This window comes from Sinohyriopsis cumingii, chromosome 13 (genome assembly GCF_028554795.1).
Source record: "Sinohyriopsis cumingii isolate HCF-2022 chromosome 13, ASM2855479v2, whole genome shotgun sequence".
NCBI lineage: Eukaryota > Metazoa > Mollusca > Bivalvia > Unionida > Unionidae > Sinohyriopsis > Sinohyriopsis cumingii.
The window spans coordinates 77,880,585-77,895,176 of NC_142973.1; the positions used below are offsets into that span (position 1 = coordinate 77,880,585).

At 35.0% G+C, this 14,592-nt stretch overlaps 1 protein-coding gene across 1 annotated transcript in view; it reads left to right on the plus strand.

Annotated features, from left to right (window-relative positions):
• Positions 1-14,592, plus strand: part of LOC149785860 (centrosomal protein of 72 kDa-like) — a 65,907-nt gene that overhangs the window by 45,552 nt on the left and 5,763 nt on the right. The window contains exons 10-13 of the mRNA XM_089931250.1: positions 1,996-2,275; positions 4,339-4,553; positions 9,649-9,784; positions 13,048-13,162. Of these exons, the coding sequence (XP_089787376.1) occupies positions 1,996-2,275; positions 4,339-4,553; positions 9,649-9,784; positions 13,048-13,162 (746 nt within the window). The remainder of the gene's footprint in view (positions 1-1,995; positions 2,276-4,338; positions 4,554-9,648; positions 9,785-13,047; positions 13,163-14,592) is intronic.

Here is a 14,592-nt window from a genome sequence, read left to right on the forward strand (position 1 = left end):
GCCCCCAGTGGTCTAAAGCACTCTCTGTTACGGATCACTGCCATCTCACCTCTGTCTGCGCCGGTTCGAGTCTCGAATTCAGCCAATGTGGGTATGTGAGAAAACTTGCCAGTAGCTTCTCGTGGGTTGGTGGTTCTTTCCGGGGTTTTCCTTGGTTCTTTCTCCACCATTAATACTGGCCGCCATGTATAGCCTATCATGTGCTGAAAAATGGCATTAAACCCTACAACAACAACAATGAAAATTGTCCAACAAATGCTCTGTGGTCATATTTTATAGATACCTGATATGACAACATGTTGCTTATTTAAATACTCATTGCCTTCAAATTAAAACATGATTATTCTGTATATAGAAAAGTAGATGCTGGCCATGGCCTGCAGGTTCATCCCAACCCTAACTTTACATAAAAGGAAAGTAAGAAGCTTTAACATTGATGTTCATTTAGTCTGTGGACAGGTGGATGGACAGACATGCACACAGATGCCAAAGTGATTGCTTTTTGTGAACAGATGGACTGACATAAATAGAGTCCAAAGTGATTGCTGTGTGGAAAGATGGACTGACATAAATACAGAGGCCAGAGTGATTGCTATATGGACAGAGATGAACACAGATGCAAAAGTGATTGCTGTTTGGACAGAGGGACTGACATAAATACAGAGGAGGCCAGAGTGATTGTGATGTGGACATATGGATAGACAAACATGAGCACAGATGATAAAGTAATTGATATGTGGACAGACTGATGGACAGACATGAACACAGATGCCAAAGTGATTGCTGTGTGGACAGATTGACAGATAGAAATGTCCACAGATGCAAAAGTGAATGCTGTGTGGACAGATGGATAGACAAACATGAGCACAGATGATGAAGTAATTGATATGTGGACAGATTGATGGACAGACATGAACACAGATGCCAGAGTGATTGCTGTGTGGACATTTGGACAGGCATGCACACAGATGCCAAAGTGATTGCTACATGGACAAATGGATGGATAGACTGACATGGACACAGAGGTCAAAGTGATTGTTGTGTGGACAGATGGACTGACAGAGATGCACACAGATGCCAAAGTGATTGTTACATGGACAAATGGATGGACAGACTGACATGGACACAGAGGTCAAAGTAATTGTTGTGTGGACAGATGGACAGATAGAAATGCCCACAGATGCCAGAGTGATTGCTGTGTGGACATATGGATAGACAAACATGAGCACAGATGATGAAGTAATTGATATGTGGACAGATTAATGGACAGACATGAACACATATGCCAAAGTGATTGCTGTGTAGACAAATGGACATACATGCACACAGAGGCCAAAGTGATTACTATATGGACAGATGGACTGACAGAGATGCACACAGATGTCAAAGTGATTGTTACATGGAAAAATGGATGGACATACTGAATTGGACACAGAGGTCAAAGTGATTGCTGTGTGGCCAGATGGAAGACAGAAATGCCCACAGATGCCAGAGTGATTGCTATGTGGAGCTTCCACCAAGGCAACAGTCAGCTGATTGAAGTAAATTCATAACATAAGAAAGTTCCCCATAGTGCTTCTTCTTAGTGTGTAGAACTTGCCTGATTTGCCTGCCTGCATGTTCTCTAATGGCACCTAATGAAAGTAGGAACCACATTGGCTCAGTAGTCAACATGCAACACTTAGGATTAAGAATGTGCAGTTTGGAATCCTACAGTCAGATCAGCCCAGGTCAGATACCGTAGTACATACTTAAGCAAGACACTTTACTTAATTGCCTTGGTGCTAAATAAGCTAATTGTGTTGTTAAGCAAAAAAACACTGAATAAGTCTAAACCACCATAGTGAAGTATGTGTTTTTATTCAAATAGTATAAAGTGAGATTTCAGTATAGTTATTGAAGACGACTGGTTGTTATTGATTTATTGTACCATTTTATCTACAGTTTTTATTTCCTTGTAATAAATAATTCATCAGTTACTGTTTTTCCTTTTAGTATGATAGCGCTGTGGGAGACTTAGGAGGAAGATCCAAAGCAGAGAAATGCTCGGAACAGGAAAGAGTCCCTGAAAACCAAAAGCTGGAAGAGAGATCAAGGTCAAGATCAAGGTCAAGGTTAGAGGAGGAGCGCACTAGGAAGACTAGCAGCTCTCCTGCTCCTCATCAAATGAAGCTAGAAACTCCACAGACTCGGGAGTTTCTAACACAGCTAGTTGACCTAGTGGACAGATATTGGAATGGCACCAAGTCTCTCCATACGCATGCAAAGTTTAAAAGTAGGTCACTTATTGTGGCCTAATTTTAGAACTATTAACCATAGCCCTGCCAACAATGCATAGTACAAAAACTTTAATGCAGTGCAAGTTTTTTATTGTTTTTTTTTTATAATTTAAGTATTGATGGAGTAAATGGATTTAATATTTCCAATTATTTCCAACAAATTCATGTGACTATAAAGTATTAGTCTATTATTGAAAATTTGTATTGTAGAAAAGCCAAACATTCAGAGTTGTAAAATGGACAGCTGGGTAATTAGAATCAGGATTACTTTGCTGAGTTTTAAAATGGTTAGCTGAGTAGTTAGAATAATGGATTACTTTACTGAGTTGTAAAATGGTCAGCTGGGTAGTCAGAATTAGGGTTACTTTGCTGAGTTGTAAAATGGACAGCTGAGTAGTTAGAATCAGGATTACTTTGCTAATGTGAAATGGACAGCTGATTATTTAGAATCAGGATTACTTTGCTGAGTTATAAAATGGTTAGCTGAATAGTTAGAATCAGGATTACTTTGCAGAGTTATAAAATGGTCAGCTGAGTAGTTAGAACCAGGATTACTTTGCTGAGTTATAAAATGGTCAGCTGAGTAGTTAGAATCAGGATTACTTTGCTGAGTTATAAAATGGTCAGCCAAGTAGTCAGAATCAGGATTACTTTGCTGAGTTATAAAATGGACAGCTGAGTAGTCAGAATCAGGATTACTTTGCTGATGTAAAATGGACAGCTGGGTAATTAGAATCAGGATTACTTTGCTGAGTTATAAAATGAACAGCTGAGTAGTCGGAATCAGAATTACTTTGCTCGGTTGTAAAATGGACAGCTGATTATTTTGAATCAGGATTACTTTGCTGAGTTGTAAAATGGACAGCTGAATGTTAGAATCAGAATTACTTTGCTGAGTTGTAAAATGGACAGCTCATTAGTTAGAATCAGGATTACTTTGCTAATATAAAATATGCAATGTTCTTTGTACCTCAGATAAATTTAACGAGCTATTACAAACTCATAAACCTACCACAAAAATTTAACTTTAGCTCTTGTTGTATACTCACAAGTCACCATAGGGACTTCTGTATTTTAAGTGGAAATATCAGCTGTCATTACCACATGGTCAACAGAAAGAAATGCTTCCAAGTTGATTTCAGTATAACGTGTTGCTGACTGTAAGAGCAAGCTTAACTCATTGTATGGTACTTTGTCTGCTGTATTGTCAGGTAGCATATACTGTTTTACACATCTCCAAACCTGATTGACAGAATTTGACCAAATTTAATAGGAAAATATCTAGCACACATGGCTTTCAGATTTGTATAAAAGATATGAATCCACTATTGGATATGGACATCATCCTCTAAGAATCCACTCAACGGAATTAGACAAATTTAGTAAAAGCATTCTAGCATAAATTCCTTTAAATTTGTACAGAGTCTGATTGATATTCCGTCAGACCAAAAATAGTAAAAAATCTTTACATGCTGAAATGAATTTTGACAAATTTGACAGTGAGCATCTTATTTTACAATTCTGCTATCCAATATGGCCATGTTGCTGAAAATATGAAGCATTTAAACTCCTTTTTCTTAAAATCAGTACAATAGAATTCGACCAGCTTTGACAGCATTTTAACATAAAGTCTTTTAGTGTTGGACAAATGATGCTGATGTCCCATCAAAAAGAGAAGAACTATAAAAAGGAAATGGAGAAACCTTGAAATCACTATTTTAATGACTTGTTTGTAAAGCAAACGAAAATATAGCCTATGCAGATCGGTTATTTTCCATTTTTTTCCTTGGCAAGCCAAATGTTATCCTCACTTAGTATCCACCTAAGCTTCTACAACCTAGCTACTTACCATTTTAAATTGCACCCACTGGAATACAAAAGAAACCTATAGAACTTAATGTGGAATGTGATTTATGCGACTTTTTATCAATAGTTTAGTCCTGGACTGTGGATAATATACATTTTATGAATAATATATTTTTGTAGGCATGGCCTGTGTATGAATGCTGTATGTTTTTTTGCAGACCAAGCCTAATTTTTGAATGCTGTATTGTTGTAGGTCTGGCCTATGGTATAATAGACAGCTTCCTGCACCAGGTGATGGACACTCGGCATCAAGTCGACATGGCTGTCCTGCAGGAAGAGATGAATCAAGTGAAGCATGAAAATTTGCGGCTTCGCAGACAGGAAGAAGTGGCAAAAGCCAGCTTGGAAGACAGTTCAGCCTCAGAATCACACCTCAAGACCTCACTTCATAAGGCCTTCACAGATATAGTAAGCTTTGAGAGGCAAGACCTCACTTCATAAGGCCTTCACTGAAATAGTAAGCTGTGAGAAGCAAGTGATATAGCCCATTTGATTCCTATGAATCCAATTTTGTAAAATTATCAAAATCTATTAATTTAAGCATACCATAATAAGCCTCACAGTTAATGCTGCTATTCACATATGCAACTGGTCAAAATATTTTTTGTCTTTTTATATGCAAAGTTGGAATCCTTCATCCATCCATTTGGCACATAATCTTATTATGGCAGCAAGCCCAAGAGTTGTTGATGGACTGCAAGATGCACATATTGACAAGTTGCTTTGCTTACAACGTTTGTGAGCTGTTGCCCTTTCTGACTTGAAGCTGAATGCAATGTATGGCTTAATCTTGTGAAGACAATCAATCTAATGGCTTTTATTGGATGGTCAAGACAGCTGTTTTCATGGCTTTTATTGGATGGTATAGACAGCTGGTTTCATGGCTTTTATTGGATGGCGAGGACAACTGTCTCATGGCTTTCATTGGATGGCCAAGACAGCTGGTTTCATGGCTTTTATTGGATGGTCAAGACAGCTGGTTTCATGGCTTTTATTGGATAGTATAGACAGCTGGTTTCTGGCTTTTATTGGATGGTGAGGACAACTGTCTCATGGCTTTCATTGGATGGTCAAGACAGCTGGTTTCATGGCTTTCATTGGATGGTCAAGACAGCTGGTTTCATGGCTTTTATTGGATGGTCAAGACAGCTGGTTTCATGGCTTTTATTGGATGGTATAGACAGCTGGTTTCATGGCTTTTATTGGATGGTGAGGACAACTGTCTCATGACTTTCATTGGATGGTGAAGACAACTGATCATGGCTTTTATTGGATGGTGAAGACAACTGGTCTTATTTCATTGGTTGATTGTAGAGATGTTTTGTTGGTTGATTGTAAAGAGCATTATTTGGGTTAATTGTAAAGGATACTCTTTTGTTGGTAAATGAATTTTTTTGGTTTTAAATGACATTCTGTTCGTTGTAGAGGATATTCTATTGGTTGATCATCAAGGACACTCTTTTGGTGGTAAATGACATTTTGTTGATTGTAAAGGACATTACTTTGGGTTGTACAGTACATTATATTGGTTGTAAAGAACATTCCATTGATTGCAGTGGAGATTCTGCTGGTTGTTTGTAAAGGTCATTCCATTGATTGTAAAGGACATTCTGTTAATTGTAAATATTATTCATACTTTTGATTGTTAAATACATTCTGTTGATTGTAAAAGACATTCATTTGGTTGTGTTATGACTGTGGACTTAAACTAAGTAACAGAAAAGAGTGAAAACCAGGTTTTGTAAAATTCAACAGATAATGTATTTTCCTTGAATATAGTGTGAAAATTTAAAATGAACTTAGAGTATTGTGAACTAAGTTCCAATAGTCCTAAAAGATCTATCACAAGTCCAAATATGTTAAGTTTCAATTTAATTACAGTGGTATTCCATATTTATTCCAAGATTGGATGTGTTGATGTGCCAATAGCCTTGAGTGTGGCTATGTGCTACCAGTCGTTTGATGTACCACAATAATATAATCCAAAATGTTCTTGTCTGAATTCACTATAATTCCAAATGAATGTTCCAGTCAAAGAATATTATTGAGCACTTTTAATTCCAATGAATAAATAATCTGAATAAGTAAATCCACCCAAATGAAAGACTGAACACAAGAATAAGATTGATTGTGCTTAAGATGTTATGGCAAGAATTAGTAATTTTTTCAAGTAAACAACATTATATAAAAAGCTGAGACACACTAATAGAGTCAAGATGTAGGTAAGTTTCCTTCCTCAAACATTCAGAATTGTCAGCAAATTTATGAATTTCCATCTGAAAAACTAATATCCTACATTCAGATAGAAGTAAACATGTTTACTTCCATTGATAATGGTCAGAATATATAATCCACACTCATTAAGAAATATTTAGCTATGTAATATGTTGTTTACAAACTAAATGTCAGGTACAACATGAACTTGATTTTGGACCAGGTCAGATACAAAATACAGGTATACGTAACATATGAATTTTAAGAAAAGCCAACAAATGATACAAAATATACAAAATATTTGTAAAGGACATTCGGTTGGTTGATTGTAAAAGACTTGTTAAGGACCTTCTGCTGCTTGTAAAGGACCTTCTGTTGATTATTAAAGACCTTCTGTTAATTGTAAAGGACATTCAAAGGACATTCTGTTGATTGTAAAGGACATTCTGTTGATTGTTAAGGACCTTCTGTTAATTGTAGAGGATATTCTGTTAATTGTAAAGGACATTCTGTTGATTGTTAAGGGACTTCTGTTGGTTGTTAAGGGCCTTCTGTTGATTGTTAAGGACATTCTGTTGATTGTAAAGGTGATTCTGTTAATTGTAAAGGACATTCTGTTGATTGTTAAGGACCTTCTGTTAATTGTAAAGGACATTCTGTCGATTGTAAAGGTCATTCTGTTAATTGTAAAGGACATTCTGTTAATTGTAAAGGACATTCTTTTGATTGTAAAGGACATTCTGTTGATTGTAAAGGTCATTCTGTTAATTGTAAAGGACATTCTGTCGATTGTAAAGGTCATTCTGTTAATTGTAAAGGATATTTTGTTGGTTGTAAAGGATATTTTGTTGGTTGTAAAGGACATTATATTGATTGGAAAGGACATTATATTGATTGTAAAGGACATTTTGTTGATTGTAAAGGACATTATATTGATTGGAAAGGACATTCTGTTGATTGTAAAGGACATTATATTGATTGTAAAGGACATTATATTGATTGTAAAGGACATTTTGTTGATTGTAAAGGACATTATATTGATTGGAAAGGACATTCTGTTGATTGTAAAGGACATTATATTGATTGTAAAGGACATTTTGTTGATTGTAAAGGACATTATATTGATTGGAAAGGACATTCTGTTGATTGTAAAGGACATTCTATTGATTGTAAAGGACATTATATTGATTGTAAAGGACATTTTTTGGTTGTAAAGGACATTCTGTTGATTGTAAAGGACATTCTGTTAATTGTAAAGGACATTCTGTTGATTGTAAAGGATAATTTTTTGGTTGTAAAGGGCATTCTTTTGATTGTAAAGGACATTTTTTGGTTGTAAAGGACATTCTGTTGATTATAAAGGATATTTTGTTGATTGTAGAGGACATTCTATTGATTGTAAAGGACATTCTGTTAATTGTAAAGGACATTCTGTTGATTGTAGAGGACATTCTATTGATTGTAAAGGACATTCTATTGATTGTAAAGGACATTCTGTTAATTGTAAAGGTCATTCTGTTGATTGTAAAGGATATTTTGTTGGTTGTAAAGGGCATTCTTTTGATTGTAAAGGACATTTTTTGGTTGTAAAGGACATTCTGTTGATTGTAGAGGACATTCTTTTGATTGTAAAGGACATTCTATTGATTGTAAAGGACATTCTATCGATTGTAAAGGACATTTTGTTGATTGTAAAGGACATTATATTGATTGTAAAGGACATTTTTTGGTTGTAAAGGACATTCTGTTGATTGTAGAGGACATTCTGTTGATTGTAAAGGACATTCTATTGATTGTAAAGGACATTCTATCGATTGTAAAGGACATTTTGTTGATTGTAAAGGACATTATATTGATTGTAAAGGACATTTGGATGATTGTAAAGGACATTCTATCGATTGTAAAGGACATTTTGTTGATTGTAAAGGACATTTTTTGGTTGTAAAGGACATTCTGTTAGTTCAGTGTAAAGGACATTCTTTTGGGTTCTAAAGGACATTCTGTTAGTTCAGTGTAAAGGACATTCATTTGGGTTCTAAAGGACATTCTGTTAGTTCAGTGTAAAGGACATTCTTTTGGGTTCTAAAGGACATTCTGTTGGTTCAGTGTAAAGGACATTCTTTTGGGTTCTAAAGGACATTCTGTTGGTTCAGTGTAAAGGACATTCTTTTGGGTTCTAAAGGACATTCTGTTGGTTCAGTGTAAAGGACATTCATTTGGGTTCTAAATGACATCCTATTGGTTCAGTATAAAGGACATTCATTTGGGTTCTAAAGGACATTTTGTTGGTTCAGTGTAAAGGACATTCTTTTGGGTTCTAAAAGACAGTCTGTTGGTTCAGTGTAAAGGACATTCTGTTGGTTCAGTATAAAGCACATTCTGTTGGTTCAGTGTAAAGGACATTATTTTGGGTTCTAAATGACATCCTATTGGTTCAGTGTAAAGGACATACTTTTGTGTTCTAAAAGACATCCTGTTGGTTCAGTGTAAAGGACATTCTTTTGGGTTCTAAAGGACATTCTGTTGGTTCAGTATAAAAGACATTCTTTTGGGTTCTAAAGGACATTCTGTTGGTTCAGTGTAAAGGACATTCTGTTGGTTCAGTGTAAAGGACATTCATTTGGGTTCTAAATGACATCCTATTGGTTCAGTGTAAAGGACATTCATTTGGGTTCTAAAGGACATTCTGTTGGTTCAGTGTAAAGGACATTCTTTTGGGTTCTAAAGGACATTCTGTTGGTTCAGTATAAAGGACATTCTGTTGGGTTCTGAACAACATTCTGTTGGTTCAGTGTAAAGGACATTCATTTGGGTTCTAAAGGACATTCTGTTGGTTCAGTGTAAAGGACATTCAGGTTCTAAACGACATTCTGTTGGTTCAGTGTAAAGGACATTCTTTTGGGTTCTAAAGGACATTCTGTTGGTTCAGTATAAAAGACATTCTTTTGGGTTCTAAAGGACATTCTGTTGGTTCAGTGTAAAGGACATCCTCTTGATTGTAAACAACATTCTTGTAGATTGTAAAGAACATTCTTTCATTTGTGAAGGACATTTTGCTGGTTGATTTTAAAGGACATTTGTTCATTGTAAAGGACTTTCTGTTTTTTTCTGAAATGGATCATTGTTGTTTAACTTTATGGTCTGTAGCAACAATGAAACTAACAATATATCGGTCCCCTTAAAGCTAAAAGTGATTTCATTGTGTTTAAAATGAATGTTTGAAATGAATATTTTTACTAATTATGACCCCTGAATATTTTCATCTTATTTAAAAATGAACATTTTGCAGGAACTACTGAAGGGGAGGTTGCATGACTGTTTGCAGGAGAACAGGAAGCTGCAGCAGAAGTTACAACATGCAGAACCCAGTTACAACCAGTCAGGGGCAGCTGCCTCAACATCTAGCATCACTCAGAATCAAATAGGTACTAACTTGACCTGCATCATACACAAAAACATGTCTAGTTAACTTCAGTGCCAGCAAGCCAATAGTTTTGGTTGTTGAAGGCATGTGGTTACAGGTAAAAAAATCTATATGAATTTAATGTAGCATGCACCTCCACCAATTTAGAACTGGTAGAAAAATCACATACATTTTCAGTAATACATGCCAGATCTCAGCTCACTGATGAATTACATGTAGGTACACATTTATTGTTTTTCTGATGTTGGCATGGAGTCAAGCCCTCTGATCTCTTGTCCAGATAAATACAGTGAAAAATCAACTCGGGTAACTCAGCATTCTCAGTAGACTGGCAACATATTTTTATGCCATTCTGATAGTAAACAAATTTATTTATTCTGCCTACCTTTATAAAATAGTCGTAATGTTTCCTTTTGACATTGCCCAGATTAGGGAAGTTACATAGTATTATGTATTCACCACAGTCCTAGGATCGTGGAAGTAAATTTTGATGCAGGTATTGAACTGAAACTTCTGATATGAACATTAAACTTGCTACTGCTAATGATGACCCAGTAACTGCTAATTATGACCCTGTATCTGCTAATTATGACCCCTATAACTGCTTATTATTACCCATATAACTGCTAATTATGACCTCTATAACTGCTAATTATGACCCTGTATCTGCTAATAATGACCCTGTAACTGCTAATTATCACCCTGTAACTGCTAAGTATTACCCCTGTAACTACTAATTATGACCCCTATAACTGCTTATTGTGACCTCTATAACTGCTAATTATGACCCTAAAACTGCTAATTATGATGCCTGTAACTGTTAATTATGACTCTGTAACTGTTAATTATGACCCCTAAAACTGCTAATTATGACCCCTGTAACTGCTGAAAGGAGTTAGATATGTCACTAAACCAAGAGAACAAAGATTTATAAACTGGTTCAGTATAAAAGATGGTTGCAGATGGGGGGTGTCAGATAAGGTAAGTACACATACAGAAAGTGTCTGTGTCAAACACTAAATGTATTCACATGATGAACCTCATCTAGGAAAAAGAATGTTCTTGCATGGCATGTGGACTTCATAATATATACAATCTACATCCAGGCACTTCTGTTGATAAGAATACTTGGACCTTTGTAGAAAAATAATATTCAGCAGTTGCAGTGAATCCAATTTGGAATTGTATCCACATCATATGTAAACATAAATGTATACCCTTCATTTATTAAAGAATAGTTTTGCACCAGTTGAAAAAGTAGGACAGTGATGGCTGTGATATCAGACTTTCATTCAAACTCTAAATTGCAAATCCAGTCTAATTTGGAATCAGACAGCAATCTCAGAGATTCAAAATCAATTATAACACACATTCAAAACTGATTGTGTCAGTTCACTTTTTTGTGGGTTTTTTATTTTGTGATTGTTTCAAACTATGAATTTAAAGATCAAGCAAAAACTTAACCACATGCATTGATGACACCCACCCCATTTTTTTTTACTGATACATTCCTGTCAATCACCAAAGCTGAGCAAATTGATATTTCAATTTCATTACTGTGATTAAATATTACTTTTTAAGTTGGTTTTTTAAAAACCCTTTTATATAAATATAATTATCAAAGAATTTTAATGTATTTTCTGTTTAACTGCAGATATATTTATACAGTATACAGTAACTGTCAGTTCCACTTGCTACCTAAATCAGTATGTGCTATGAGAATAATAAGGATAGAGAGAAAAGAGAAAGAGTGTAAACTACATGTTAAATAAAAATATCAGAAATAAAAGGTTTAATCATAGTTGCAATCTTTCTGAATTAATAATCTGCATAAAACATAGATAAATATAAGCATTTTATAATTATCGGCAGGAAACTTTCTGTTAAGAGTGCATGTCATTTGAGCCATACTTTGGTAATCCATATTAACAACAAAACTTTAAAACTGTAAAATACTATAAATATTGCTTGAAGCACAAGTGATAATGTATATACATTAATTACAGAAACAAGTGATAATAAAAATGAATCAGCTTAAGTGATGATGTTGTGAGGTCCACTGTTAAAAAGTTCATTGATCTTCACCAGTGATGTCTTCCTTCATTCCTCATGGTCTCCTTGACCTGTTTCACATATTCTTCTTTGTATTATTTACTGTCAGGTCTAAAGGTTTTCAGTTGTCCATACAAAAGGAAGGCACAGACATGTGATTCCATTGTCTGTCAGTATAGCTAGCATCCCTGCACTCTAATGGGCTTTATCAACGACAGTCAAAGCCTGCAGTTTTGCAAGGAACAATAAGAAATTGGTAAATCACATGGAATGACGACATTATCCACATAAATTGAATTTTACCAATCTTAAGCCACTTTGTAAATGTCCTGAATGTACTGAGTTTGCGACTTTATGGGCAGTATTTTAAGTCTGAGATTATATAGATCTGCTTCGATAATCGCTTTTGTGAGGTTTTGGTAGCTTAAGCTCTGTTTTGTGATGAGCACTCTGGAATAAAGACAAAAAACACATCCACATGGGTGTTTACATCTTTTTGTGGCAAAAATAAGTGCACATGTGCCTTTGGGTCTCTTTTGTATCAAAAATAATTGAACATGGACCTTCAGGATGTTTTCTTGGCAAAAATAAGTGTAAATGGGTATTTGGATCTTTTTGTGGCCAAAGTAAGTGCACATGGGACTTAGGGACTTATTATGGCAAAAATATGTATACATAGGCCTTTGGGTCTTCTTGTGGCAAATGCACTTGGGCCTTTTATTTTTTTTGTGGCAAAAATAATTGCATTTGGGCCTTTTGGCCTGTTTGTGGCAAAAATAATTGCACATGGGCTGTCAGGATTTTATTTGTGTAAAAACAAGTGCAAATGGACCTTTGGGTCTTTTATGGCAAAACTAAGTGCACATGGGCCTTCTGGTATTTTTATAGCAGAAATAAGTGCAAATGGGCCTTAGGAACTTTTTGTGACAAAAAATTCATTGACATGGGCCTTCACGTCTTTTTGTGGCAAAAACACATGGCCATGGGCCTTTGGACCTTTTTGTGGCAAAAATAAGCATATATCTCTGTTTAATGAAAACTCTTTAAGTTGAAGAAACAAGAACATTTTATAATTTTGTCTTAGAGGAATTGATCATTTTTTCTTGGAGTATTTTATGATTTTGTCTTGATTTGATAGTACTTGGAGAAAGATACAATTGAAAGAAATTTGGTAAGTTGATGTTTTAAATGGAGATTCATCTTACTCTACAGATGAACTGCAGCGTCAGAATGAGGTTTTGCAGAGGGAGGTAGACAAGATGCAAATCAAGCTGAAACAGTACTCACAGCTTCAGGAACTCTCTGCAATGCTACAGGACAGTCATAAGTATGTTCATGGAATTATAACATGTGTTTGCCTGTGTGTGCATATATATGAATATGTGTGTCTATGATTGTGTTTGCCTGTGTGTGCATATATATATGAATATGTGTGTCTGTGATTGTTTTTGCCTGTGTGTGCATGTATATGAATATGTGTGTCTGTGATTGTGTTCGCCTGTGTATGCATATATATGAATATGTGTCTGTGATAGTGTTTGCCTCAGTGTTCATATCTATGAATATGTGTCAGTGATTGTGTTTGTCTCTGTGTGAATATATATGAATATGGGTCTGTGATTGTTTGCCTGTGTGTGCATATATATGAATATGTGTCTGTGATTGTGAAGACTAGATGCAGATAAGTTCAGCAAAGCTATACTCACACCTAAATATCTATGAACTGTGCTGGAAAAGAGTTATACCAATGTAAACACAGTTGCTGCATCTGTACATATGTGCATGTGTTTGCATATAATGTGTGTCATATCTGATTTTGTTTATACATAATTTCTAAAAGAAGAAAACCTTGACAATGGATTGGAAGGTGTTGTATATGAAAAATCTAGGAGAGATTTCATTTAGAACAATCTTCTCAAATATTTATGGATAAATATTGTTTTAGGTTCACAGTATTACATTGAAAGGGATTTAGCATTATTTCTTATGTATTTTAGATGGATAAAATAACTATGCCTCTTGCTTGATTAAGCATTTTCCTTACAAGGTGTCTTGTAAGTTACTGGTACAAAATTTTCATTGCATCATTATTCATTGATGTTACAAGATGTCTAGTAAGTTACTGGTACAAAAGTTTCATTGCATCATTATTCATTGATGTTACAAGGTGTCTAGTAAGTTACTGGTACAAAATTTTCATTGCATCATTATTCATTGATGTTACAAGATGTCTTGTAAGTTACTGGTACAAAATTTTCATTGCATCATTATTCATTGATGTTACAAGGTGTCTAGTAAGTTACTGGTACAGAATTTTCATTGCATCATTATTCATCGATGTTACAAGGTGTCTAGTAAGTTACTGGTACAAAATTTTCATTGCATCATTATTCATTGATGTTACAAGGTGTCTAGTAAGTTACTGGTACAAAATTTTCATTGCATCATTATTCATTGATGTTACAAGGTGTCTGGTAAGTTACTGGTACAAACTTTTCATTGCGTCATTATTCATTGATGTTACAAGGTGTCTAGTAAGTTACTGGTACAAAATTTTTATTACATCATTATTCATTGATGTTACAAGATGTCTTGTAAGTTACTGGTACAAAATTTTCATTGCGTCGTTGTTCATTGATGTTACAAGATGTCTTGTAAGTTACTGGTACAAAATTTTTATTGCTTGATTAAACTTTGACTCTACAGGATGCTATGTAAGTCACTAAGTTTTCATTGCTTGGATTGAACTGTGACTGT